Source organism: Rousettus aegyptiacus, unplaced genomic scaffold, assembly GCF_014176215.1.
Source record: "Rousettus aegyptiacus isolate mRouAeg1 unplaced genomic scaffold, mRouAeg1.p scaffold_m13_p_6, whole genome shotgun sequence".
In the NCBI taxonomy this organism is placed as follows: Eukaryota; Metazoa; Chordata; class Mammalia; order Chiroptera; family Pteropodidae; genus Rousettus; species Rousettus aegyptiacus.
Genome location: NW_023416309.1, coordinates 72,308,816 through 72,335,584, shown reverse-complemented (window position 1 = coordinate 72,335,584; position 26,769 = coordinate 72,308,816). Strand labels below are relative to the sequence as shown.

General features: G+C 47.0%; 1 protein-coding gene and 1 pseudogene across 3 annotated transcripts in view; one reads left to right on the top strand and one right to left on the bottom strand.

The window, feature by feature from the left end:
- The first annotated feature begins 6,224 nt into the window (after positions 1–6,224).
- Positions 6,225–26,769, top strand: part of NTN1 (netrin 1) — a 185,148-nt gene continuing 164,603 nt past the window's right edge. Inside the window, exons 1-2 of one of the 3 annotated variants that reach the window (XM_016154671.2) lie at positions 6,225–6,312; positions 21,517–22,597. In XM_016154671.2, the coding sequence (XP_016010157.1) occupies positions 21,580–22,597 (1,018 nt within the window). In that variant the 5' untranslated portion in view covers positions 6,225–6,312; positions 21,517–21,579. Of the gene's footprint in view, positions 6,313–20,720; positions 21,065–21,516; positions 22,598–26,769 lie in introns of those variants that run through there. The other 2 variants (XM_016154669.2, XM_036222774.1) reach the window with 2 other exon arrangements.
- Positions 10,140–10,258, bottom strand: LOC118604311 (annotated as a pseudogene).

The following is a 26,769-nucleotide window of genomic DNA, read 5'->3' as shown; positions in this document are numbered from 1 at the left end:
GTCAATTGGTACAACCACTATGGAAAATAGTATGGAAGTTCCTCAAAAAATTAAAAATAGAATTACCATATGATCCTGCAATCCCACTTCTGGATATATATACAAAGGAAAAGAAAGGACTACCTCAAAAAGATATCTGCACTCCCACGTTCATTATAGCGTTATTCACACTAGCCAAGATGTGGAAACAGCCTGTGTCCATTGACAGATGAGTGGATAAAGAAAATGTGATATATGTATAAATGATTTCATACATTTTTTTGTATATCTATATGAAAATTATTCATCCACAAAAAAAAAGAAGGAAATTCTGGCATTTGTAACAACATGGATGGCACCTGAGGGCATTATGCTAAGTGAAATAAATCAGATAGAGAAAGACACACACTATTTAATCTTACTTAAGTGTGGAATCTGAAAAAGCTTAATTCACAGAAGCAGAGTAGAATGGTGGCGGGCAAGGACTGAGAGGTGGGAGAAATAGGGAGATGATGGTCGAAGGGTAAAGACTCTCAGTTATAAAATGATTAAGTTCCAGGGATATAGTGTACAGCATGGTGACTATAATTAACAGTATGCTATTGTATATTTGAAAGTTGTTATGAAAGTATAACTTTGATGTTCTCACTATAACAAAAACAACGAAATGATAATTATGTGAGGTAAAGCATGTGATAACTAACATTATTATGGTGATCATTTCATAACATATTTATGTATATGTCAGTTACATCTCCGTAACACAGGGAGAAATCTTTTTTTAAAGGATACAGTTTCCAGAGTCAGATGACCTGGGTCCAAATGCTGGTTCTGTCACTTTGTAGCTATGGGACTTTGGGACGATTATTTAAACTCTCTGTGCCTCAGTTTCTTCATTTGTAAAACAGAGCTGATAGTATCTTATTTCATAGTATTGCGGGCATTAGAAGAACTAAGACCTCAGTGGTCTTAGAACAGGTTAAGTACATAGTGAGTAGTCAATGAAATTTGACTATTATGATTTCTTGACCACATCGAGCTGCCTTCTGACTTGGGGCCTTCATCTATACTGCTCCTGCCACTGGAAAGACTCTTCCCCAGGCTTTTCACCTGGATAGCACCTCATCCCTCAGAGTTCAGCATAAATGTCACTTCCTCAGTGATGCTGGAGTCCCAGCACCCTGTCCACCCCAGCCTTTGTTATAATTCCTAATAGGGCTCTTTGTAATGCCCACCTTAGTTGCAGTCACATAGTTGTTTGTGTGTTGTTTATTAAATATCTTTCTTTCCCACTAGGTTGTAAGCCTTGTGAGAACAGGACATGTGTCTACCTAGTTTCACTGTACCCACAGTGCCTGGCATACAAGAAGAGGTAGTCAATAAATATCTGTGCACTAGATGAGTCACACAGGATTACAGCTGCAGGTGCATTTATGCCTGGGTGAGAAGCCATCTGGACTGTTATCTGAAGAGCAGAAATACAGAGTCACAGGGTCTGATCCCTTGTTTGATGATGGGAAGCCTTCTGGGCCCTTCAGCTGCCCTTTTTAGACCAGAGAGTCTTGGAAGAGATTCTTGAGGCATCAAAACCTGTGTTGTAGATGACCAGCTGGCCCAGAGACATCAATTGGCAGAAGTGATGGAATGTGTACAGAAACATGCAGCTGCCCTGCTCAGGAAAGATTCAGTCTTGGTTTGCTAAAGCAGCTGAATTCCAGGAATACCAGTGGGGGTATTGGGTCATGTCGTACCTGCCTCTCAAGACAAACAAGCTGAAAGTTGGGGCGGGATGGGTGGGGGGAGGTGCCATAACCGCTGAGAGAAAGGAAGGGCCAGATGCAGGGACCGGAAAAAGCCCCATAGCAGGTGGAGGTGGACATAATTAATGGACCCTAGTGAGCAAGCCTGTACATGCCAACTTGTCAAAAATTTGTTCCAAAGAGTCCTGGTCTCACCAGTCTCCTCACTGAGAAAGCAGAGCAGGAATAGCTTGAGGTCAGTATGCCAAGCAAATGGACAGCATAAAATTCTCACAAGCCAGGGGTTTGCTCTGAGGCCCCAGCCCCCATAGCTAAAACCGGGATTATGTCTGTGCTCATTTACTTCCTAGCTAGGTTTTAGGAAAAACCTCAAAAAGACACTCGGGGTTATGCCCGAGATTGGTAGGCAAGGCCAGCCTCCCTTAGGCCTCCCCTTTCTAAACAAAGAGCTAACCGAAGGGAGACACTCAGAGGAAAAGGCCCCATCCCACAGCCTCCTTCTCTCTGGAACCCCCTTTGAGTCCGACTGAGGTCCCAGACAAGTATATTTGTGTGGACTAGAGAAAAGCAAATGGCCTTTATAAGTTGAGGCCTTAGCAGACCAAGTGCCCTCTTTGCTAGAAATGCCCATGGTGATTTTGACCCCAGACCAGTTGTTCTTTAATGAGGATGCTATTGTTCAATTGAAAATTTGTGATGAAGGGGTTTGGCTGTCACAGTGATTGAGGAACGTTACTAGTACCTAGTAGACAGAGACCAGAGGCACCAGGCATCTGCAATGCATTTAGGGGACAGTCATGCACAGTGCAACTTTTAAAAGTCTCCCTAGAGATTCACAAAGATGAAAAATCATGTGCCCAGAGTCTAACTTTATTCTGTCTACGAACACGAAGGTTTTGTTTTGTCTTGAGACACAATTTTAACATACACCAACATTTCCAAGAAGGCAACTTGACCAAGAACTGTTGGCTGCTTTGGAAAATCATGTTGCTTAGTGCAGCGCCACTTAAGGTGTTTGAATCACCAGAGTGACACACCTTTATCAGACATTTGTTACTGTGATAATCTTGGTAATTCTACTTATAGGTGGAAGCATTCCATTATTTCCTTAAGTCATCTAATGTAGTTGTGCCCAAGCCCTTACATAGTGAAATGCATGTTATTTTACTATATGTCACTCTATTTTTTATTTCTTCCTTGAATTACTGACAGTGTATTATGTTGATATGGGAGAGGAAATTATGTATGTTGGAAAACTATGTCGTCTATAAATTTTATTTCAGGGACGATAAGAGAGGGTGTTACAAAATATTTGTGATAAGGAGAAGAGTGCTACGGGAAATTCACGCATGTGCTTCATTGCCTTGGTTAATAGCAGAACACCAGCTGGTACGCAGCTAACAATTTACCTAATTCAAGCTCATCATTTGTAGACATGCACTGGTTTCTCTAGACTGGAGAAAACTTTTTCCAGTGAATGACACTAATTTGAGAAATTTGCTGCATTGTAGGTGATATTGCTATATATAGGTCACAGATGGAACCACCAGGCCACAGTACTAGCAAATTATTTGCATAGACTGCAAGGGACCCAAGGGCCATTTTCATTGCCCGAAATGGTGCACCTGCGCCACCTAGTGGGACATGGAAGGGTAGCAGGTCTGTGAGATGTTAATCAGTTAATTTGCATATAGATAACAATAATAACTGATTATTATCAGGTAACACTTATGAGATGCCTACAGCAGACTATCATTTTATATATATTAACGGATTTGATCTTCACACAACCTTTGTGACATATACACTGTTATCCCCATTTTACACCTGAGGAAACCAAGGCACAGAGCTGGTAAGTGACGACTGTTTTATTTTCCAGCTGGGGCTGGAATTTGAACCCTGGAGGTCTGGCTCCGTAGTTGCTGTCCTTAATCATGGTGCTACAGGCTTGCAAGGCTCCTCTTTTGGAAGACACTACTCGGAGGGTCAAGACTACTGAGTCTGTAGGCTACTGCAGCCGCTTCTTTCAGAGCAGGATTGTGGGAAGAGAAGACATAGAGGAGAGGAAGAAGTACTTCACAAAAGTTAATATGTAAGTATTACATATATTCCCAATTATACTGTAAGCTTCTTGAGGGCAGAGCCCACATCTTCTTGTTCACTTCTGTATCATAAGTACTTACCCCAGTACCTATAAGTATTAAGGGCTCAGTAAGTTTTTTTTTTCATATAACATCTGTATTGAAATGGAATTCATACGCAATACAATTCATCCATTTAAAGTGTATAATACAATATTTTCTCATATATTCACAGAGTTGTGCAACCATCATCACAATCAATTTTATCATCCCAAAAATAAAACTCAGTCTCATTAGCATTTACCTCTCATTCTCCCAGCCCTTATCCCCAGCCCTAGGCAACCACTAATCTGCTTTCTGTCTATGGATTTGCCTCTTCTGGGCATTTTGTTATAAAAGGAACCATACAATATATGGCCTTTGGTGACTGGCTTCTTTCAATTAGCATACTGTTTTCAAGCCTCATTCATGTTGTAGCATGTAGCAGTATTTCATTCCTTTTTCTATCTGAATTATATTTCATTACATGGATATGTCATATTTTATTCATCAGTTGATGGGCATTTAGTTGCTCTCCCTCTTGGCTATTATGAATAATGCTACTGCAAACATTTGCGTACAGGTTTTTGTATGGACTTATATGTCATTTATCTGGGGTATATACCTAGAAGTGGAATTTCTAGGTCACGTGATAACTGTGTTTAACCTTTTAAGGAACTGGCAGACTGTTTTCCACTGGCTGCACCCTGTTTTTTTTTTTTTTTTATTCTCATCAGGAAAGCATGAGGGTTCCAATATGTCCACGTCCTCGCCAACACTTGTTATTATTTCTCTCTCTCTCTCTCTCTCTCTTTTTTTATTATAGCCATCCTAGTTGTTGTGAAGTGGTATCCCCTTGTGGCAGGGTTGTTGGTTTTTCATCACAGACTAATAGACTACCAGACTGTTGGAACTGGATGGGACCACAGCAATGATGTAGCCCAATTTATTCATTTTGCAGGAGAAACAGTAAAGGTGAAGAGAGAAGGGACTAACACGCAGTCACAATTATTAGAGGAGGCATTAACAGAATCTATATATAAAAATATACTTTTTATTTTAAAAGATAAAGAAAACTACATTCATATGTCTAAAAAATGATAAGAAAGTCTGAATTATATTATTCTCTAAAACCTAGAAGTTTCTACAACTATAAAAACCAAAAGACAATGAATAATTAATAACAGATAGTCACGAATAGTTAAATTCGTGGATCCTCTATGTCTTAGCCACAGATTAAAGTAAGCACTTTTCATTCACTTCCCTGTTTAATGTTGACAACATCCCTACCTTGCAAAGTCATAAGTGTAAGTAAAGAGTTTTAGATCCTATATCCTATAGGATCCTATCTCTAGCAGTGTTTGTGAGACATTCTTGCACATGCAAAGACCCCAAAAGTCCACCATCCGCACGCCCTTCCCTCAAGGGTTACTCAAAATAGCATTTCAAGTTGAGTGAGAAATTAATCAGATAAGGAACTCTGGAATGAGGAAGATGTTTATATAAAAGAAAGAGCAATAAACAACGAAGACAGAAAAACTGAATTAACTATTAATGCAGTTCGAAATCTCAATATAAATGTTAAAAATTAATTTTTCAAAGAGAAGACACATGATATACAATTTTAATAACGGCCTGAATCGCGCTTTACGCGGGCAATCCCGTGTAGCAGGTGAGCTCTTCGCAGCGTCCTCGGGGCCGGCGGTGCGTGCCTGTGGACTTTCTACCGTGAGCTGGAAGAGGCACACCGCAGACAGGGGTGCTCTAAGCTCTTCTCAGGCAGACTCCAGCTTCCCACCTGATGAATATGGAGTTCCTTCACTCTTCCCTTGGGTCCTCTTAAACTTTTCTGTTTCGGGAATGTGAGTGACACATTTCTCTAGTTTTCGGTCGCGACAGTTCTCTATCGCTGCAGTCATTTCAGTGGTGATTGAGGGAGGTAAGTCACTTGCCATCTTGAATCAAGAAAGAGAGGACCAGTTTTGCACAGACTTGAGGCGCTTCCTGAGGGGATGACAATGGGGACATAAGCTCACGTCCTTAGACAAGAGTTCTCAACCTCCCCTTCGCCCTCCGCCCTCCAGCATCCGGCCAAAACAGTAGATTCCTCCAACCTCAGGGCAACCAAAGCCAGAGCGGGTAGGATCGGTGGCCTTCTCTTGGGCATCCGTGTGTCCCAAATGATAGCCTTCCTGTCCTGTGCTTCTAGGTCAACTCTGCTGGAGCAGGCACGGCAGGGCGCTCAGTGGGAGCGAGGGGCTGGGGTTCTTCCCGGAGCGGGATGGGAAGCTCAGTGGCCACAGGGGTGAGGAGTCTCAAGGGCCAGGCCGGCCTGACACCACCTGGCGGAGTCCCGAGGAAGAGTCTTAAAGGCGCGCGCTCCTCAGCGCACAGCGCACTCCAGCAGGAGCCGCTGAAAGCTCGCCTCGGTCTTCCGCCCGGCGCCTGGGAAGGTAAGTGCAGTCCGCTGGCCGGAGTCGCAGCCCGGTGGGGGCCGCCCGGGGCAGCCCCGCGCTCGCCAGGCTCTGGCTTGGGCTGCGGTTGGAGGGCGGATCCCAAGTTTTCTAAAGGCCTCGCAGGGCAGCTGGAGCGGCGCAGCGCCGAGCCGGGGATGGCGCGGGTGGCCGCGGACCGGGGCCGTCTGGGGGCGGCCTTCCCCGGCGGGGCTTCGGGGAAAGACACCCGCGAGCAGCGCACGCCCGAGCCCCGGCCCCGCGCCCCGCGCACTTGGCGCGCTTTGGCCGCGGTCCCGCGAGCCCCAACATGCTGGAGTTGCCACTCGGCTCCGCGCCTTCCCGCCCGCGCCAGTCCCTTTGCAGCCTGCTCGCCCCGCAGTCGCACCCGGTCACGCCGGCAGGTCGCGCTCGGCGGCCGGCCAAGCCCGCCCTACCCCGCTGCGCCCGCGCCCCGGGCCACCCCTCCCGGCCTTTCGGCGCTGCGCCCCTCGCCTTCCCCATCTCCAGCCTCTCGCTATTTTCACACCTCCCAGTGCCCCGGCCCGGGCGCCTGATTCAGTGCTTAGTAATTAATTTGGCGTTTCAGAATGGTCAGCGGGCTGGATAATGGGCGCATTCATCCCCCGGGCTAATCTGAACAGAGGTGGGAAGAAAGGCTTTCACAGACAGAAAATGCCATTCGCCGAGTGCTCAAAGGGGCTGTCACTCCCAGAATAAATCGCCGCCGCGCCCGCCGGCTTCTCTGGCCATTTCCATACAGCCCCGGCCGCGCCGCGGACCCGCCGGCCTCGGCCCGGGGTCCCGGGAATCACTCACTCGAGTGCCTTCGACGGGAAGTCGGGCCAGAACGAGACCCGGGCTGGGGATGAAGGGAAACGGGGAAGCAGGGGGCGCGGGTTAAGGCCGCAGGGGACAAAGAGCTTGATTAGAAAATCAAATGCTCAACTAGAAGGAGGCGCATCTAATTCAAGGCGCGGACGTTGGATCTGCGGCTTGCAGAGCATGGGTCCCAAACCCTCGCTTTTCGCAAAAGCACAGAGCCGTTGGTAGGCCGCACAGCAAGTTTCTGGATCTCCCGAACTGTAAATGGAATAAGCACAGACTGCATTAAAAGGGCCGGATGGTGCAGTCTCGACCCTCACCAGACCTTTAAGTCTGGGTGGGTTCCCTGCGGTATTGGCTTTTTCGCCCGCAGGGCTGGGGAGATGACACCTTGCCCTCTAGCTCTTCACTCCTTCTTGGACCCTAGGGTCTGCCCAGGGCATCAGCTGAGTGGGCAACGGCGGCTTTGTCCTCTGACCTCCTCTCTACCTGAGATCGCTCTGAGTGTTGGGCACAAATGGTCTACGGGCTCTGAAACCTGGGGTCTTTCCCTGGCGGAACCCCCACCCTGTGGCGAAGCCGGACCGTGCGCTGTGTACCAAGGGGCCTCCGGGTGGGCAGGCCCGCTTGTCTCTATCCAGGGTAAAGCTCCAGGCACTTGATTTTCCTGCCGCCGGGACTCACCGTGTGTCCACTTTGTAGGGGCCAGAAGGAGCTGTGGTTCTAAGTTCAGAGCTCAGCTCGTTTGAGAGGCTGGAATGACAAGGAAAGCAGCTGGCCGGAAGGGGTGTTTCTGGAATGGCTAGATAGGTGTCCCAGGGTTTGTAAGGAAGGAATCCCATGCCATTCACCAACTTCTGAGTGGAAAGTCATTCCTTTGAATCTCAGTTTCCTTGTCTGCAAAGCAAGAATGAAATGAAATCACATTTGGCTCTAAGGGTTCTCATAGAAGGATCCCACACACCACTCACACTCCCAACCACCAATCCAGCCACATACTTCTCTGGCACCCCTGCAAGTCTTTACCAGTATCTCTCCTTAGAGCTTTAGTGACCCCCAATTTTTTCTCAGGCCGCTTCCACCTACCTTTGCTGCTCCTGGGTTTTGGTGTCCTACTGTCCTTGAAATCACGCATCCTAAGAGCTGGAAGGGGCCTTTCAAAGATTCTAGGACCTCTGTACAGATGGTGATACTGAGACCTCGAGTGCCTGCAGGTGTCAGCCAGCTACTTAGTCATTGGACTTGAATTGGAGTGGATTTCATAGCGGAGTAATGAATCTCGGGCTCTCGATATCATCGGCCCCTGGCGCCACCCCCAGAGAGAGCTTCCCTAGGCTTGGGGAGGGGCCCATAAATTTGCATTTTAAACAACCTACCAAAAGCATTTTGGTGTAAGAGGTATAGGCACAGTATTTAGGGAAATGCAGCCTAAACTGGGCTCTTTCCTCTTATCTCCCAGGACCACAGGCCCAGCAGCTTGCTCTCCATGGCTCTTATTTGATCAGCAGAACAGTCTCGTCTATTTCCTATCCCTCCTGGAGGCCCATAGTGGGTAGAATCTACTTCTAGGAGACACCTCTGGGCCCCATAGATGTGCAGCCTGTGAGGGAGCAGCTGTAGGTGAGATGAGTTCTCTGCCAGATGAAGAGTGGTCTAAGTGGGCCGAAGACTCACTGGATATTGAGCCCCAAACCTAGGGGCTTCCTCTTACCAACACACATTGACAGCTGGACCTAACACTGTGCACTGCGGGCCCCACACAGACATTGAAAATATGCCCAAAGCACCCTTAGCAAGGCAAACCCTGTCCTCACCAGGGACAGAGCAGCCTACCATAGGGGATCCATGCCAGTAATAATCCAGGTTTGAGCTGTGGCCCAGAATATCCAACACCTGCCCCTTCGCCATGCTGGGGTTCAGCGAAGAGAAGGCTGCAGGGAGAAGGCCTGGAAGAGTGGAAGAAAGTGGGTGGGGGGAGGAGAAGCTGTTAAGAACAGAGAGGGGGTAGGGTAGGGGACAAATCCCTATTTATGTAAACCGTTTGTAGCTGTGGATTGTAAAACTAGCAGGATTCTCTGGAGTAATTCATAGTGTTTGGACAAGACAAACATTGTTCGGCTTTAAACAAACCTCCAGAAAGGTCAGCCTGGTTCATCCCTTTGCTGCAAGTCGCTGAGACTATCCAGATGATGAGAAAATCAGATCTTAGCTGAGGGGGCCCAATCAGGAGGCAGTTGTCTCCTGAGCCCTTTGGATCCAGGGTGAGGGTGCCCAGCCCAGGGTGGGTCCTTGGCTCCCACTGAAAAGGGCTGGCTCCCACTCTGGAGCCAGGAGATGTGATGTGTATGTGTATCACAGACAGTGAGATTTTGATGATTCTAAGGATCATCCAAGTTCTAGAACAAGGTCAACATGACCTGCAATGTGTGTCTTCTTTATGCGGGTGAAGAATTGATGGGAAATGAATGTTTATGGATGCAGAACTGAATTAGAGTCACCAAACTCAAGTCCAGATATGCTACTGGACACCAAGAAATCTCTGTTCCTTATGTATGGACACATTGACTGGGCCCCTCTGTGTTCATTTAGCAAACATTTTTTGAGTGCCTACTATGGGCATATAGTAATCAGCAATAAAGATGTCATACCCAGTAATGGGGCCTACGGTCTGGCTTATTCTATCCCTTCCAGTCTTCTTTAAGCAGAGAAACTTCTCACAATTTCATTTCCAGCCACTCTGCCACCACCATTGCCTCTACAAGCCCCCTGGCTGAGACACAACATATCAGTTCCCAGACCAGACTGGACAGCCAGTAGTATAGTGTTCTATAAGTGTGAGCTGCCACCATGATTGTGATTATGACAGTGATTGTGACTATGACTGTGACTGTGATTATAGACTTCACTCTTGAGGGATCTACCTGACTCCAAGTTGAAGCAAATATTTTTTATTGATACTTATTATTCATGTTCATTGACTTATTTACTTATTTTTATTTTTATGCCTACAGCACCCGGTATTCCTACATGGTCTCCCATCCAAGTACTAACGAGACCCAACCCTGCTTAGCTTCCGAGATCAGATGAGATCGGGCATGTTAAGGGTGGCATGACTGTAGACTCATTGATTTATGAATTAGTGATTAGTAAAGTATTATTAACACCAAATTCAGTCTTTCTGTACTGCTTGTTGTCACTGCCCTGTACATGATCTCCAATTGCCCAGGGCAGCTTGTCATCCTCTCGAGAGGGTGCTGTCTGTGTGATAATTGTGGTGATGGTAGTGGCACTGGATTAGCTGGTTCCACACAACTTTGTAAAAATTATATTTGTTTAGGGCTTTGGATACTTCAGGGTCTTTCGAATGTGCTTTTTTACTCAGTTTTCCTGATAGCCATGGAAGACTTGGATGGATGAATGGATGGATGGATGGATGGAAATAAGGAAGGAAGGAAGAAGGAAGGGAACAAATATTGCTATCTACATTTTTCAGAAGAGAAAATTGATGCTTAGAAAGGTAAAATGACTTGCCCACTTTCTTAGTTCAGGCTGCTGTAACTGAATGCCATAGACTGGGTGGCTTGAGCAGCAGACATTTCTCAGAGTTCTCGAGGCTGGGATGTCTAAAACCAAGGTGCTGGCCAATTTAGTTCCTGGTGAAGGCTCTCTTTCTGGTTTTCAGGCAGCTGCCTTCCCGCTGTGTCCTCACATAGTAGAAAAAGAAATTATATCTCTCATATCTCTTCTTTAAGGGCTCTAATCCCATCATTGGGGATTAGAGCTTCAACATATGAATTTGGGGGGGGTGCGCAATCATTTAGTTCATAGCATCCACTGTCTAACAGGTGTAAAGGTCAGGGAGCGTGTGTGACTAGAGCACAATCCAAAGACTCTTCATGGGCCTTTCCCTCCCTGCTGACCACCTAAGGAGCTCCATGCAAACAGGGCTAGGAACCTGGGCTCCCTGGGAGACCCTATAAATTGGGTGCCCAGTTGGAGGCTAGGAAGTATCTTTTGAGGTGAGGCCTTTTCCATCGTGCCTGTGCCTAGTTTCTGGCATCATTCTGGGGGCTAGCATGGTGGCACTCCTTGCCTGATGTTAGCTTCCCTCAAATTTTACTTTCTTTTAATACTTTATTATGGTTGAATAATTCATATACTTACCCTATTGATTTAGAATCAATGGTCCATGTCTGTTTCCACCCTGCACTACCTCTTGGAGTTAAGCCCCCTAAATTTTCTCCTTATGTGATGTGCAGACCAATAATACATTATTTTACTGACATTTCAGAAAAATAAGCTATTCCACAGTTGATTTTTATAGTTAACAGAAGATTATTCCTTTAAGTATAGAAACTTTTTGTTGTCATTTTTCATGAAAAAGATTTTTGTCTATCAAAATCGTTATTTTTTTCCTATGTAACTCAGCAGGATCAAATATAGTGGATGTTCCCTAGGCGTGGTTGAATTGGTGAACTGAAACCTATTTCAATGACTCACAGCCATCTTTAGGAACATTAGTTCCTGAGCAATTTGCTTAGCCTCCCTGCCTCAGTCTCCTCAATTATAAACTGGGGAGCACTGGATGGATGCTCTCTAGGGGCTGCTTCCATTCTCTAACTCCACTGGGCTCTAATACAGTAATGAATCTGCATGTAACCTATCCTGAATCCCTAGGTAGTAACTGAGGTAGATTCTACTGTCAGCTGTCACTTCACAGTGTAACAGTGTTCAGCAGTCACCTACTACACCAGCATTCTCCCCCTGGATATAGTTCTCTGTTACTCTGGAAGAATAGAAGATGCCTGACCTCAGCTTACAAATATTTCTAAATGAAGAACTTCTGCTTTCTCTGTGGACTGAAATCCCCTAATATTGTGGCTACTCTTCCCTCAAATGCTCAGGAGACTATTGACTTACTTCTGGAATGTGTTCTGAACCATAAAGGGTGCTGCAACCCTGGCCTCCAGAAAAAGGGGTTCACAGTACCTTAATACAAAGAGCAAGCACTTGGCAAGCTTATGTTCGAGGAGCTAAACTCAGCATTGTGGAAGGTATGAAGCAGTGAGATGTGGCCACTGCTCAAGAGATGAAGGTCCAAAGGAAGACTTCACAAACATTTCAGTGTTAGGATTCCCTCTTTTTGTTCCTTTTATTTATCCCAAGCTCACCTTTTAAGATTTGCAAAGGATCTTCTTAATTCTAGCATTTCTGAGATGTCAGTGTATTAACTTCCTATGGCCACTGTAACAAATTCTGTTGACTTAAAACAACAGAAATTTATTCTCTCACAGTTATGGAGGCCAGAAGTTCAAAACTGCTGTCACTGGATTGATAACAAATGCTGCGCTCCCTCCAGAGGCTCTGGAAGAGAATGAGTTCCTTGTCTCTTCCAGCTTCTGGTGGCTGCCAACATTCCTTGGCTTGTGGCTGCACCACTCTAATTTCTGCCTCTGTCTTCACATGGCCTTCTTTTCTTCTATCTTGTCAAATCTCCCTCTGCCACTCTTTGACAAGTACACTCGTGATGGCATTTAGGGCCCACCCAGATACGCCATGATGATATCCCATCTCAAGATCATTAATTTAACCATGTCTGCAAATACTCTTTTTTGCCATGTAAGATAATATTCAGAGATTCCAGGGATTAAGACATAAACATCATTTGGGGGGCATTTTTCAGCTTACAATAGCTAGGGACCACCATCAATTGTCCATAAATCTGTGGTCTTTGATTAATTTTAATGAATTTGTAGTTCACTCCTATTCTGTGTCAGGTGGTCTGTTAAACACTAGGGATTCAGAAGAAAAGACACATTTCCTCCCTCAAGAAGCTCATAGATTAGTCAGGGAAATAATACGATATTAAGAGCCATGGGAAAAAGCAACTCCAGGGCCTTGGAGTTACTGAGGATGGATCCTAAGGAGTTCAAATTACTTATCAGTGTCTGCAATGTCCTGAATACCCTGACGTGTACCTACCTCTCTGAACGCACTTCCTACCACTCTCCTTCTAGCTCACCAAGTCCCCATCAAGCTGGCTTCCTTCCTATTCCTTACACAAGCCAAGCTCTGCCTCGGGACCTTTGTACCTGCTTTTCTTTTGCCTGGAATGCATATTCCCAAATACTTCCCCCCTAATATCCCACAGCTCCTTTCCTCATTTAACTCTTCTCTACTGGATCCTTCCCAAAGACTACCCTCCCCTCTAAAATCCACCTCTCCTGGTTTCTCTCCTGGTTTCCTCCTCTGCTTTCCTCTCCTGGTTTCCTCCTCTGCTTTATGTGTGTTCCTAGCACTTATCACAATCAAGGTGCTTCTGTCTAGGCTATCTCTGGATATTTTGAGATGTGATGACTAGAACTTCCTAGACGATCCTAAATGCATCTTTTTTTTTTTTTTAATTTTTTATTTCCATTTCCTTTCCTGAGAATGTATTTAGCCCTTTTTGGCCTTAGAACTATGGGCTAAAGTTCAAGTGGATTAGAATGGGCTTGTCAGGTAGGCTCTTCTAGAGGGAATTTGTAAATGCCAGGAGCTGTTTTTCATTTGTTGTAATGACTGGTGTTTGCGTGGGGTGAAAACTACTGGTATTTAGTGGACAGGGATTGGAAATGCTAAATATCCTATAGTGGGCAGGACTGTTCTGCCCAGTGAAGAATTTTCTGATCCTGAATGCCAATTGCACTTCTGTGGAGAAACAATCTTAAGGATACAGTTTGTATTTCAGTCCTAAAATAGTATTTTTCAATCTTAACTGATAATCATTCATCCTATAAGTACTTCGAATTGTCTCTCCCCAAACGCAGCACCTTTCTGCTAAACCTGTGCTCCATAGAGCATTCACACAACCTCTTGAGATCCTCCAATTTACCCCCTTGACATCACTCCACTATCACCTCTAAAATCTGAGGTTTTACTAAAGGGACCCCTTCTTCATATTTCGTCATAATTGTTCAATGAGTTGAGCCCTAGCTCTGGGCTCAGAAGCCCACCCACTCTTTTCTCCACCTAGGGAACCCTCCTTTTATTTGCATCCTTTGTTTCCTGCCTCCAAGGCCAGGATTCTATCCATGACAAAGCTTCCCCCGTGGTGCCCCATTTTCTTTATTTTAATAGCATTCGGGGTGGGACCTTGTCAAAACTTTTTTTGCAAATGAAAATCAATTACATCTGCTGGTTCCCCCTATCCACAGGCATTTCACTCCTTCAAAGAGCTCTGGTAGATTAAAGGATTTGCCGGGATTTGGGGTTTGTATGGCTTCTATGCCCAACTCCTGAATCCTCAGCCAAGAGAACTGCAATAGGAGTGGCCTGCGCTGAAGATGCAGATAAACAGTACTGAGGAAATGGATACATCTCCAGGAAACCTACACACTATCCAGGCTTGTTCTACCAAGCTCTGAACCCTCCTTCTCCAGAATAGTTACATCTTCTAAAATCCTGTCCAGGGACCTGGGATGGATCCCTTGAGCAATCTCTGTTAGGCTGATTAGGTGAGCCAGGCTCTAGAAGCCTTGAAATGAGAGGATGCCCCTAATCTTCCAGGGTGAAGGATCTGGAAGCCAGATCTGAGAATTCTGAATATTAAAACAACTCTTAACTATCACATATTGAGCATCTACTCTGTTCCAGCTTCTTTCTTTTCAGATACATCTTTTTAGCAACACTTACAAACCTATAAGGTAAGTATGATGACCCCATTTCACCGTGAGAAAACTGATGCTAAGGTGGGTAAAGCAACTTGCTAAAAGTCATACAATTGGTAAGTAGTGAATTGGAATTAAGCTTAGTCTAAGTTAAGTTCTTTCCATTTCCTAAAGAAACACAATCAATCTAGGGTGCATGACCCTTTTGGAGAGGCCAGATGCTGGGATTATCTCTGCTGCTACAATTTCCAGCCTACGTTGGGAGTCCTAGAAGTCAAATCATTTAATGTCTATCCTCTTAACCAAACCGGACATGCTCAGAAGTACAGTCAAGCCAGGCCACAGCTCATATTTCTGATAGACCTGACTTCCTTTCCCTGTCTTGAGATGGCTGAGACCCATTTGTGTCGGAAAGGTCATGGCAGCCAAGACCATCTGCCCATAGGTGCTAAGAGCTCCAACCCAGACCTTTTTAGCTCAAATCCTGCTCCTCTACTTACCAGAGATGTGACCTCCAGCAAATTCCTTCTGTGTCTCTGTTTCCACCTCCGTAAAATGGAGATAATAGTATACTTATCTCAAAAGGTCATTATGAGTATTATGAGTTACTGATTGATAAAGTGCTTAGAAGAGTGCTTGACACAGAGTAAGCTTTATATAAATGCTTAATGTTAAAAGTAAAACCCTTAGTCATGCCCAAAATGAGGGCCCTTCAGGTCATCTCATTTCTCCTAAGCCCTTACTCTCTTCCTGTCCTCCTCCCTCACAAACCATTAGCCTGTGCCTTCTGGCGCCTCCATCCCTGGCATACACCCTTGCCTGCATCCTCGCCCTTTTCACCAGTTGCTCCACCTGCCTCCTGCTTAGCCCACATCTTTACACCACGGACACTGTAGCCCCTTAGTATGGCCGTTCCTCTCCCATACCATACATACCCAATGCCCTAGAAAAGAGAGCTATTATATTCCTCAGTCCCCAATGTTCCTTTCATCTTCATTAAAAAAAGAACAACACCTTGGTCATTTAAGGCCAGAGCCACACAGCTATTCCACCTTCCATGTCTCTTCCTTGGAATCTCCTCTCCATCGAGGTCATTACCCTTTCTTTGAAGACACCAGCACCTCGTTCAGTTTTTATCTCTGCATCAAGCCCTGATGCTGGTCCTGACTGTCTTAAATACCCAGGTGGACAGCCCATCAGGTACCTTGACCTCCTTATCACCAGTTACCTTCACCTCTGCTTCCCAGCAAAAACCTCCCTCTTGCCCTCGGTGGGCCTCATCATCACCCAGAACTGTTCCTCAGTTATTCCCTATCATATCTCTTCTTCTATTTTCCTGAATCCACTAGACCAGCTCTGTCTGATAGAACTTTCTGTGATGATGGGAATGTTCTTTATTGGCACTATCCAAATCAGGGGCAACTGAGGAACTGAGCTTTAAATTTTATTTAATTTTAATTCATTCAAGCTGAAATTGAAATAGCTACATATGGTTACTGGCTATCATATTGCACAGCACAGTTCTAGACCCCTGGCCTCTCCATTTCCTCTTCCGTCCATGTCTTGTCTTCACTTCCTTCTCTCTTTAGCTTTGTCTTCATGGTCCATCACATCAGCCTCGCTCTTTCCTTTGTTCTTCTGTCTCCCTAAACTCTAGATTAATCCAACTGTTCTGCTTTTTCTAGGTCTATTGAGCACTGCTTGGGGGAGGGGAGTCCCGTGACTTTGCTGGCATGCATTCTTTCTCATAGATGATCACCAACTTCAATAGGACTTTTATCTGCCCAGCAAACATCCTCTTTTCTGTAATGACCCAATCAAGTCTTCTCCCCTGTCTTCAAACCACCAATGCTCCCACCTGTTCTCTCACTCTCAGCAGGTGGTGTTCACTTCCTATTCCATTGAAACAAGAGAAGCTTTCAGACCACCTGACCACCAATTCTACAAGGCTTATTTTATCTGCTTCAACCTTTTTCCTCCTTGCCCCTTCCTATCAACATTCAGGCATGTTTAAATAGCCTTATCTTATAAGCAACAATAATAAATCCCAATCTTCACTCAATTCCATGTCACCTTCCTGCTATCACCCTATCTCTTTCCTACCACTTGTTTTTACACTTCTTGAAAGTTGTCTACACTCACTATCTCCATTTTCTCACCTCCCATCCACTCCATAACCTAAGGCAGTCTGGCTTCTGTCCCCACCACTCCTCTACCACTGCTAGTCAAGGTCACCAATGCCTTCCTTGTAGTTTAATCCAAAGAACTCCTTTCAGATCTTATCTTGACCTTGAAGGCATGTGACACTGCTCACTGCCCCTCCTTCCCTGAAGCTTGTATTGGTTTCTAGGACACATGAGTCTCCTATTTTCCTCCTGTTCTGGCTATTGCTAAGTTTTCTTGAAACTGCCACATCCAATTCGTGGGGGTGATCACTGGGCTTTAGGTAAAGCTGGGTGCCAAGAATGGCAGCTCCCCCTCCTGACACATTTCTTGCAGAAACACCTGGGAATTTGCTTTCTCACCCAAGAGCCACAATGTTGTGTTTTGAACTCCGGTTTGTACCATGGATCCCGCTGCTTAGAGCCTGACATGCCTTTGTGGGTATGTATTTATAACCCCCACTTTGAGAAGCTCTCACAACACTTGGACATCTGTTTTTTTCATTTGTCCCCTCAAAAGGTAGTATGCTTTCGCAGGGACACTGACAAATTAGAGGGCATTAGGAGTGTCTGCGGAGTACTAAGAAAACAATGTCCTATGAGAAATCTTTTTAAAAAACTGGGAACATTTTTCCTAGAAGAGATTAAACTGAGGGATGATAGAGGGCTGATTTCAAAATTTGTAGAGGCAGAACCTTGGTCTGGGCTATTGTGTGGGGTTGGAATTGGACAAAGTGTACAAGAACAGTGAGGTGGGTTTGAAAGGAGGTAGACAGGTTATACTGTATCCCAGAATGTTCCAAACCTCCAAGATACAGGGTAAGATAATCCTGTTTCCACCAGGAACTGCTAAAGAAGATAAACTTAGGCCTAAGGGACCACAAGAAATGTGGAAAGCCCTTCCCCCCAACTCCCCTCCTGAAGGCCACTGGCCTGAGCTCAGCTGGCAGCGTAGAATAGCTGCGCTCTAGGGAGTGCGATTTCAAACTTGCTGCCATGCAAGATCCATCAAAGCTCTGTGGACAGAAACAACAGCAGGAGGAAGACCTGTAAAGCACTGGGTGATCCAGTCCTGTATATACCCCAAAATAGACCCAAGTGGACTGGGTGGTAAGCTGGGCACCCTGATTTACTTCTTTCAGCCTCCTTTTCAGAGCGTCTTTTCCTGTGTTTTGGTGTGATGCCATCAGCTTACAATGTGGGCCCCACAGAGCTCACTGCTTTGACTGTTAGGGGGATGTTATAGAGGGTGATTGCTTATTACTTCACACTGTGTTCCCTTCATGAGGCCCCCCAGGAGAAATTCCTGTCTGATTTTAGTACCAAGAATAGTTGTAATTCTCTTGAGTAATAGGTCTGTTTTTATCTCATGGACACTGGGAATTGTGTAACTGACATGGTCTCCTTTTCATTTTGGCTTCGGGGAAAGCGTAGGGACAAATTTGTGGCCCACCCACAGGAGGTGAATAGGGTGTTTCAGGGTGCATTTTAGCTTTATTTCCATCCCTTCTTAGTCTTCTCTCTTGTTTTTTCTTTCTTCTCTTAGTTTTCTTTCTTATTTTACTATAAAAAATGGAAAACATACAAGCAAAAATAAATAAAATCATTTCTCATCTCATTATCCAGAGATAACCACAATTAACAATGTTGTCTTTGTGAAATACTCTTTTAAACAAATGAAAGCATCTGTGTATAGTGTTCTTTGAGGCATAGTGTTTCGTAATTAACATTTTTTCATTCTATTATTTTATTAATTAAATTTAAATTTCTATAAAGATCTAGCAATTTAATACTAAGAACTAACATTTCTACATCCACTATGTGCCTAGCTGATGTGAAAGTATACTCACGTAGATTATAATACATACATATTATAAGCTATAATATTGATATGTGTTAACTTATCTGATGCTCACAACCCTATGAGGTAGATATTATTGTTCCCCTTTTACAAATGAGGAAAACAATACACAGAAAGATGCAAAACTTGCCAGCATCACACTCTGGCTCCTAACTGCTATAGTGCCTTTCGTATCAGTGGGATTTCACAGTCCACAGAAGTAAAACGTTTCATTTATGTCCTTTCACCTCACTTTTTAATTTATGTTATTTTCCCATGTTTTAAGTACCCTCGTAAGTCACCTGGAATCCTCTCTGTCACAAGGTAAGGCATAAAAAATCAGTGTAGCGAGTGGTGCAAAAGAAGGCAGAGCTAAAGTGCTACCCCAGGGGAGGGGCTGGATCCCAAAGGAATGGATTTATTTCCTTGGGCTGTGAACTCCTATGCCTGGAAGAGCAGACTTGGGTGGCTGTCTCTCAGGGAGGCCAGGAAAGGCGTTCTTCCAAGGAGACTGAGCTGGGCCAGACAAGCCCTCAGGCTCCTTCTTCTTGTCTCAAGTTTATGAAAATGCCAATAAGACAGAATGAGGCACTTAATGGAGCTAATGCAGCAAATCAGCGTTGGGCCAGAACCAGAACCCTGGGCTTTCAATCCAGATCTATTACTAGTAACAAACCAACAGAAATTTAGTTCCAAACTCTCAGCCCAGCGCATTCTTTCCCCAAAACTCTTTGGCTCCGGCCGCAGGATAGTCAAAGGATGCATTCACTGTCCTCAGTCTTTTTGTTAAGGTGACAGAGAATGAGGCATAGAGGAGAAGCTGAGCGGCCCCTAGGATGCCCCATGAGACTATATTTGGGTGGGAATACCCATTTGACAAATACGAGGAGGGGAAGGAGCCCGTTTCTTTTCCTGGATTTGATGTTTACTAGCTGGGAGATCTTGGGCAAGTTTCTTCACCTCCTGAGACCTCAGTGTTATCTGCAAAAAGGAGTTAATACCTACTTCGCTAAGCTGTTAAGGGGCTCCCATGAGATAGTATCGGGTGTAGCACCCCTTAAAAACGTGAGCCAGGAAGAAGTACCTATAAGTCTGTCCCAGGGGATTCCGGTAGGCCTGGGCATCCCCCAGCCTAAGACCGCAGACCTGTGCCTAGGTACCGACCGGCTTCTTTCTCCTTCAGTCTCCAGCCCATCACAGCTCCCCCAGCATGAAAAGCCGCGTTCCAGATACATAGGCCCAAGCGCAAATTGACAACTGAGGGAGGGGGAGAGGAGAGTATTGAAGAGCAGGCCCTTCTCTCCAGACCCCAGGGTTTTCAGGCAGGAGAGGCGAGCCAGCAGAAATTACATCCTCCTCCTCTTTCTCATGACCCCAGGTTGTTTGCCCACAAGGGCACGGCCTGTACGCGGTGCCACCGGTCCCATCGGGCTGGGTTAGAGGAAGGCCCGACCTCCTCGTAGCAAAGAAAACAAACACAGATGTGTTTAGTTGGGACTCGGAGGGAGAAAATCGCCCCCTCCCGCCAGCCTGTGCGCTTCCCGAGGCGTGGGGCCGGCGGAAACCTGCGGGGCTCTCCCGGCAGCGCCGGGCCGGCGCGAGGCTGACAATCCCCCGCCCGCCCCTCCTCCCTCTATGGGGTGCGTGCGCGCCCAGCCCCCTCTCCGGGGTTTCCCCCGGCGCTCTTCTCGCTTTCTCTTTGTCTCTGCTTCTCTTTCTCGGGCTCCCCGGTTCCCACCCGCTCCCGCTCTCCCTCTCTCCGCGTCCCGGGCCGGTTCCCTTTAACTTTCTTCTTTCCCGGGGTGAAAACTTTGCTCGCGAGCAGGCGGCTGCTCGCCGACGTTATTGGCCGGCGCCCCGCCCGGCGGCCCCGCCCCCCGCCCCCGCGCTCCCCTCCGCCCCCCACTCTCCGCGCGAGTGGTAGTGGCGGCGGCGGCGGCGGCGGAGCCTTCGGGGGCGTGCGTGCGTGTGTGTGAGTGCGCGCCAGCAAGCGTGAGTGTGTGTGAGCCCCGGGCGCGGGCTGGGCAGCGCTGCGACCGCGGCGGGAGCTGCGGGAGCCGGGCGGCCGGGTCGTCACTCGGGCGAAAGAGGCGGCGGCGGCAGCTGGCCAGGGCTCGGGCTGGGACAGCTGCGGCCGCGCGGGGCATGGAGCTGGCAAACCCGCGCTGAGGCAGGACGCGCCTGCTAGCAGCAAGCGAGTGGCTCTCCTCATCCGGCGTTTGGGCTCCCCGGCCGGGGCTGCGCAAACTTTTCTTTCTCTTTTGCCCTCTGCAGAGGTAAAGTTCCGAATGCGGACTCTCCGGCGGGGACGCGATCTGGGGCAGCAGGGAGGGACCCCAGGCTGCGGGAGGAATGGGCGCGGGCCATGCAGGGTTGGGGGGCTCCGCACTCTGCTGCGCTCAAGACTTGGGGTGCTAGGCGGGCTGGCCGCGGACGGGCAGACGGGCGCAGGCATGTCCCTCGGGCGGCGTGGAGGCGGTGGTGGCTTGGAGGCCGAGCGTTCGCCCGCGGCCCCTGCCTGCAGCTCGGTCGGGAAGAAGCGCGGGCAGTGCGGGTTTGGGGGCCCCAGGATTCGCCTGCCACCAGGACTTTGGGGAGCAGGGCAGGCATCGTCCGCGGGGTTGGTGCCGAGGAAGCCGGCCGTTCGCCCGCGTTCCTCCTCTCCGCTCCGCCGTGGGGTGGAGGGCGCGGGGCGGGCTGGCTGAGCGCAGCTCCCCTCTCTCCGCAGGCGCCTTCTGCGGTGGCGGACCGACTCCTCGGCGCGGCGGGGCCGGGGCAAGCTGGACGCAGCATGATGCGTGCAGTGTGGGAGGCGCTGGCGGCGCTAGCAGCAGTGGCGTGCCTGGTGGGCGCGGTGCGCGGCGGGCCCGGGCTCAGCATGTTCGCGGGCCAGGCGGCGCAGCCCGACCCGTGCTCGGACGAGAACGGCCACCCGCGCCGCTGCATCCCTGACTTTGTCAACGCGGCCTTCGGCAAGGATGTGCGCGTGTCCAGCACCTGCGGCCGGCCGCCGGCGCGCTACTGCGTGGTGAGCGAGCGCGGCGAGGAGCGATTGCGCTCCTGCCATCTCTGCAACGCGTCGGACCCCAAGAAGGCGCACCCGCCCGCCTTCCTGACGGATCTCAACAACCCGCACAACCTGACGTGCTGGCAGTCCGAGAACTATCTGCAGTTCCCGCACAACGTCACGCTCACGCTGTCGCTCGGCAAGAAGTTCGAGGTGACCTACGTGAGCCTGCAGTTCTGCTCGCCACGGCCCGAGTCCATGGCCATCTACAAGTCCATGGACTACGGGCGCACGTGGGTGCCCTTCCAGTTCTACTCCACGCAGTGCCGCAAGATGTACAACCGGCCGCACCGCGCGCCCATCACCAAGCAGAATGAGCAGGAGGCCGTGTGCACGGACTCTCACACTGACATGCGCCCGCTCTCAGGCGGCCTCATCGCCTTCAGCACGCTGGACGGGCGGCCCTCCGCTCACGACTTCGACAATTCGCCAGTGCTGCAGGACTGGGTCACGGCCACCGACATTCGCGTGGCCTTCAGCCGCCTGCACACGTTCGGCGACGAGAACGAGGACGACTCGGAGCTGGCGCGCGACTCGTACTTCTACGCAGTGTCGGACCTGCAGGTGGGCGGCCGATGCAAGTGCAACGGCCATGCGGCCCGCTGCGTGCGCGACCGAGACGACAGCCTGGTGTGCGACTGCAGGCACAACACGGCGGGTCCTGAGTGTGACCGCTGCAAGCCCTTCCACTACGACCGGCCCTGGCAGCGCGCCACCGCCCGCGAGGCCAACGAGTGCGTGGGTGAGTGGAGCGCCGCGGGGACGCGGGTGGCGGGCAGGGTCGAGGGCCGCAGCTTCTGGGCCTCACAGCCGCGGGTTCTCGGGAGCGCGGGCGGCGGCCGCGCCGGAGGATCACTCGCTGCGGGAATGCCGCGGGGATGTGGGAGGTGCGTTCCGGGATGTCTTGGGCCGGAGAGGGCAGAGAGCAGGTCCACTCGCTCGCGTGGCGCTGTCAGTGGACGCTCGGGTTTGCGCCCAGTGCGCTCTGTGAAGCCAAGAAGCACAAGAAATGCTGTGGGGAGAGGGCTTTTCAGAAAATTTGCTGACTGGTCCCCCTAACCCCGGATCTAAGTGCAAACACTCATTGCTTTCCCCTCTGTTTGGCGGGACCCTGGGATTCACCTCTGCTCACCCCTTCCTTTCGTAGTGTTGCAGCTGGGCGCGCTATTGGGGATCCTGGACCGGTTTCGGGGAAGTTCCAGCCCGACAACCACAAATCCCTTGGGAGATGGCAAAGGGATTTGCCGTTTGGGGCCAGTTCAGTACCCAACGAATATCATTCCTGCGCCCTCCATTTGTCTTTAGTGGTTTGAAAAAAAATTTCTTTTGGACAGCGCGTTTGTATTAGCTAAAGAATGATGTGATTTAAATTAATTACTATCTACAGATTACAAAGAAGAGTTCAGTAATTATTTTAAACTAATTCAATCGTGGACCCAAAAAGAAGTATACCAGATTTTTTGTTAGTGTCAGGGTTTGGCGAAATTAAACAGTTTTGTATTAACTAAGAGTCTAGATTCTCGCTTTTTAATGGAGTTTCAGTTCCTGAAAGAGAAATCGGACAAAACGGGCATTGGCGAATACGTTGGGTTAGAAGTGAGGCTTAAAAAAGGGATACGTCCTTCTTCTGAATTGTACAACTTTGCCACAGTAGAAACCCCAAGGCATCAGTTTCTGGAGGAGGTGTGGAGGAGGCGGCGGAAGATAGTAAGACAGTACTTTACTTTTCCAGTATGAGACGTAGAGTTCCAAATCCTTCAATTTGTTTTAATGAAAACTCTTTAGTTCGCGAAATGCCATTTGGTGTGCATCTTTTGTGAACATATAGATTTTCCCCCCTCCCCTCCCCCACCCACAAACAGCCAGTGTGAATCTCTTCAGTTGCTTCACCCTCTGAGGTACATTGCAAAGTTTGCTGGTCCCTACGAACACACGTTTTGAGGTCTGGTTCTGATTAATTGTGTCATGTTGTTGTCGAATAGTTTGTGCTTCATGACTGCGGATGCAGACTTTTGAGCAAGTGAATGGAAAACATGTCTTGGAGAGCAGGGTGGGCACTGAGGCCCAGTCAGGCGTCCTGGTCTACAGAGGGCTGTGCCTACTGTTGCATGTCAGGTCCTCCATCTTTGCACTCAATGTGTCCTGTCCTGCTTTTGCAGACCTAATTGTTCTTCCCCTTCCTTTAAGGGACAGCACTGGTTGCCAGTTTGAAGAGACTTTTCAGGATTAAGCAGTGAGGTAGTAGTTATACCTCGGTTTAGTGTTCTTTGAGAATAAAATTCCCTTGATCTGCTCAGTTCCTTCAGAAATGTTAGATTTTCCCATCTCCTCTTTATTTCCCCTTCCTATTTTCTTTTCTTCCTTTTGTGCGTAAAAACCCTGTATTGACATTCTGAAGGCCTCCTAGGGTTTTGCTATCAGTCTTAGTTTGTATGTGCATATGAAAGGTACCTTCGAATTGTCACCCACAGGGTCTAATTGGACAAATGCAAGTGAATACATTGAGGCAAATAAACTGGCTGTTGTGGTAACATTTTACTGGTGTGAAGATTCCCCTAAGCATTAGTATTTTTCAGAGTCACCAGCCACCCCTCTCTCTCTCTGTCACTTTGCATATGGAGACATAACCCTCATTTGCTATAACAATGGTCATGCACTTGAAATAACCTCTGTAGTTTAGGTTTTGTATTTTGACCGAAGCATTAACTAAGTGCACAAATTGGATTGACTGTTTTTTTTTTCAAGCCAAGTTGAGCAATCAACATATTAACTAATGTAATTAGTAAGCCTTTTTACTCAAAAAGTTTAATTAGGCCTAATAAGCACGTAATCTACATGACAAATAATCGGCTATTTTCTGGTTTTTACTGAAGTTATTTTAATTCTCAGTAGTTGAAGTATCTTTAAGTCTTGCCAATTATTCAGTCATCTTATAAAAAAGCAAAGCCGATTCAACTATGTTAAAGTTATTTATAGTTTCCTCTTTGAATAGATGTTCTGATACCTTGTAGATACAGCCAGGAAAGTCAGGTTGAAGTTCCCATAAAGTCTTAATTGAAGTCTTAGTGATTTTTCCATCATTTTGCAAAAGAGAAAGCCAGCAAAGACAATTTAAAAATGATTTACAATTAAAGGTCGAGCTTTTTATGAAAAGGCCCTATCGTGGAGATATGTGAGTGAATTAGTATTTGACAGGTGTTCTGAGACACTACAGGGCACTGTGCTAAGAAAAAGCGTTAATAAATCCTTCAAACACTAACTTTTGTACTATCAGTGGCTCAGATTTTTTCCCCTGACATAATCCCATCTTGCGAATTTCACGCTGTTGACATGCAAAGTCAGGCTACTCAGATTATTTACAACTAAGTCAAAGTAAAGAAATATATATTTTTTATTCCAAAACACAGTCCTGATAAAAATGAAGCATTGTCACTGTACTATTCTATCTTTGCCTTTATAAAACAATGAAACTTGATTTATAATAGACTAAAATGGCATCTTTCCTCAGGTTAACCATCCCCCGCAGCTCTAAGACTTAAAAAAACTTTGATATTATTAGTTAACTAAATGGTTCTTCTACGTACTTCCAGGGTACTTTTGGATTACTAAGGAATGTGTATATGTTACAGGTTTTCTTTGGTCAAGCTTTCTTTTCTGTGTTGTTTCAAGGTTGAGTTCTCTATGGAATAAATGTGAACTTTTGTAAAGCCCAATTTTATTTTAAATGCAATTTTGGGTTTCTTCCGGGGGGGAAAAAACCCTCAAAACAATATGAAAGACAAGACTATGTATAACGTTACAGCCTCGACAGCTCTCAGTGGAATAACTAAATACTTTCTTCCGCCCATATGTATCAGCAGTGTTCACATGCTTTTATACACATGTGCATTTACATTCATAGTGTAAAGAAGCATCCATGCATGGTGGGGTAGGAGGGCGTACATTCAAGGGAAAACGCATGAACAGTTTTAAACCACCTGGGTTGCTAGGTCCTTTTTTCCCCCTTCCCCCTACTTTTTTTTTTTTTTTCAAAAGAGCATCTGAAGACCATATTGTGTTTCATAAATTATTGACATCAGTTTTAATCAGTGTCCCCCTGACGTCGGAGCTGTGTTAGTATTTAGTGCCTGACGAAGCATGCTGTTTAATCTTACAGTGGGGATGTCAGCATGAACCCCTGCCTAGTTTGTGACAGGGTGAGCTTATGAAAACTCGTTTTGCGACTCACACTATGGCTTTGCACTGCCCAGCTGAAACCCAAAACCCACACAAAAGACGTCTCTGCAAGATGAGCACCGTGCTGGGCTGGCCTCCTATGGTCATGGGTACCTGCAACATAATGCTCGTAATTGTTTAAACATGGCTTTGGGAGCGGGTTCCTCATGCTTTAAACGGCTTTGGTGTTCTGGCCTGCCATCATCCTCAGCAAGAGAGGAAGGTTGTGTTGGTGGTATTGCCATCAGAAATCCAATGCCCCACTAAAGATTCTTGCAGAATCAGAAGGCTAACACTATTTGCGGCCTAGTCCAGAGTCTGGCACATAGCTGTAGATAATGTTTTTATAGTCATAGTAATTATTATAATTATTGTCATTATGATTAACTCTTGAGGGCTTAGTTTTTGCCAGGCACTCACATTAATTTAGTCATTTAATTATTGTGACTATGCTGATAATAGGCACTACTATTTTTATTTTACAGATGAAGAAACCATAGCCTAGATATATCAAATGGTTTACCCAAAGCCTGCTAGCTATTAGTACTACATATAGCTAGTAAGTGGTGGAGCTGGGACTCCAGCCTGATGTTTATGCTTTGTTTTATTGTATCCTCTGTTCTGCTTTCTCATAGAATAGATGGATGGATGAATGATGGCAGTTACATACCCATGTATAGGAGAAAAGTTGGAACAACC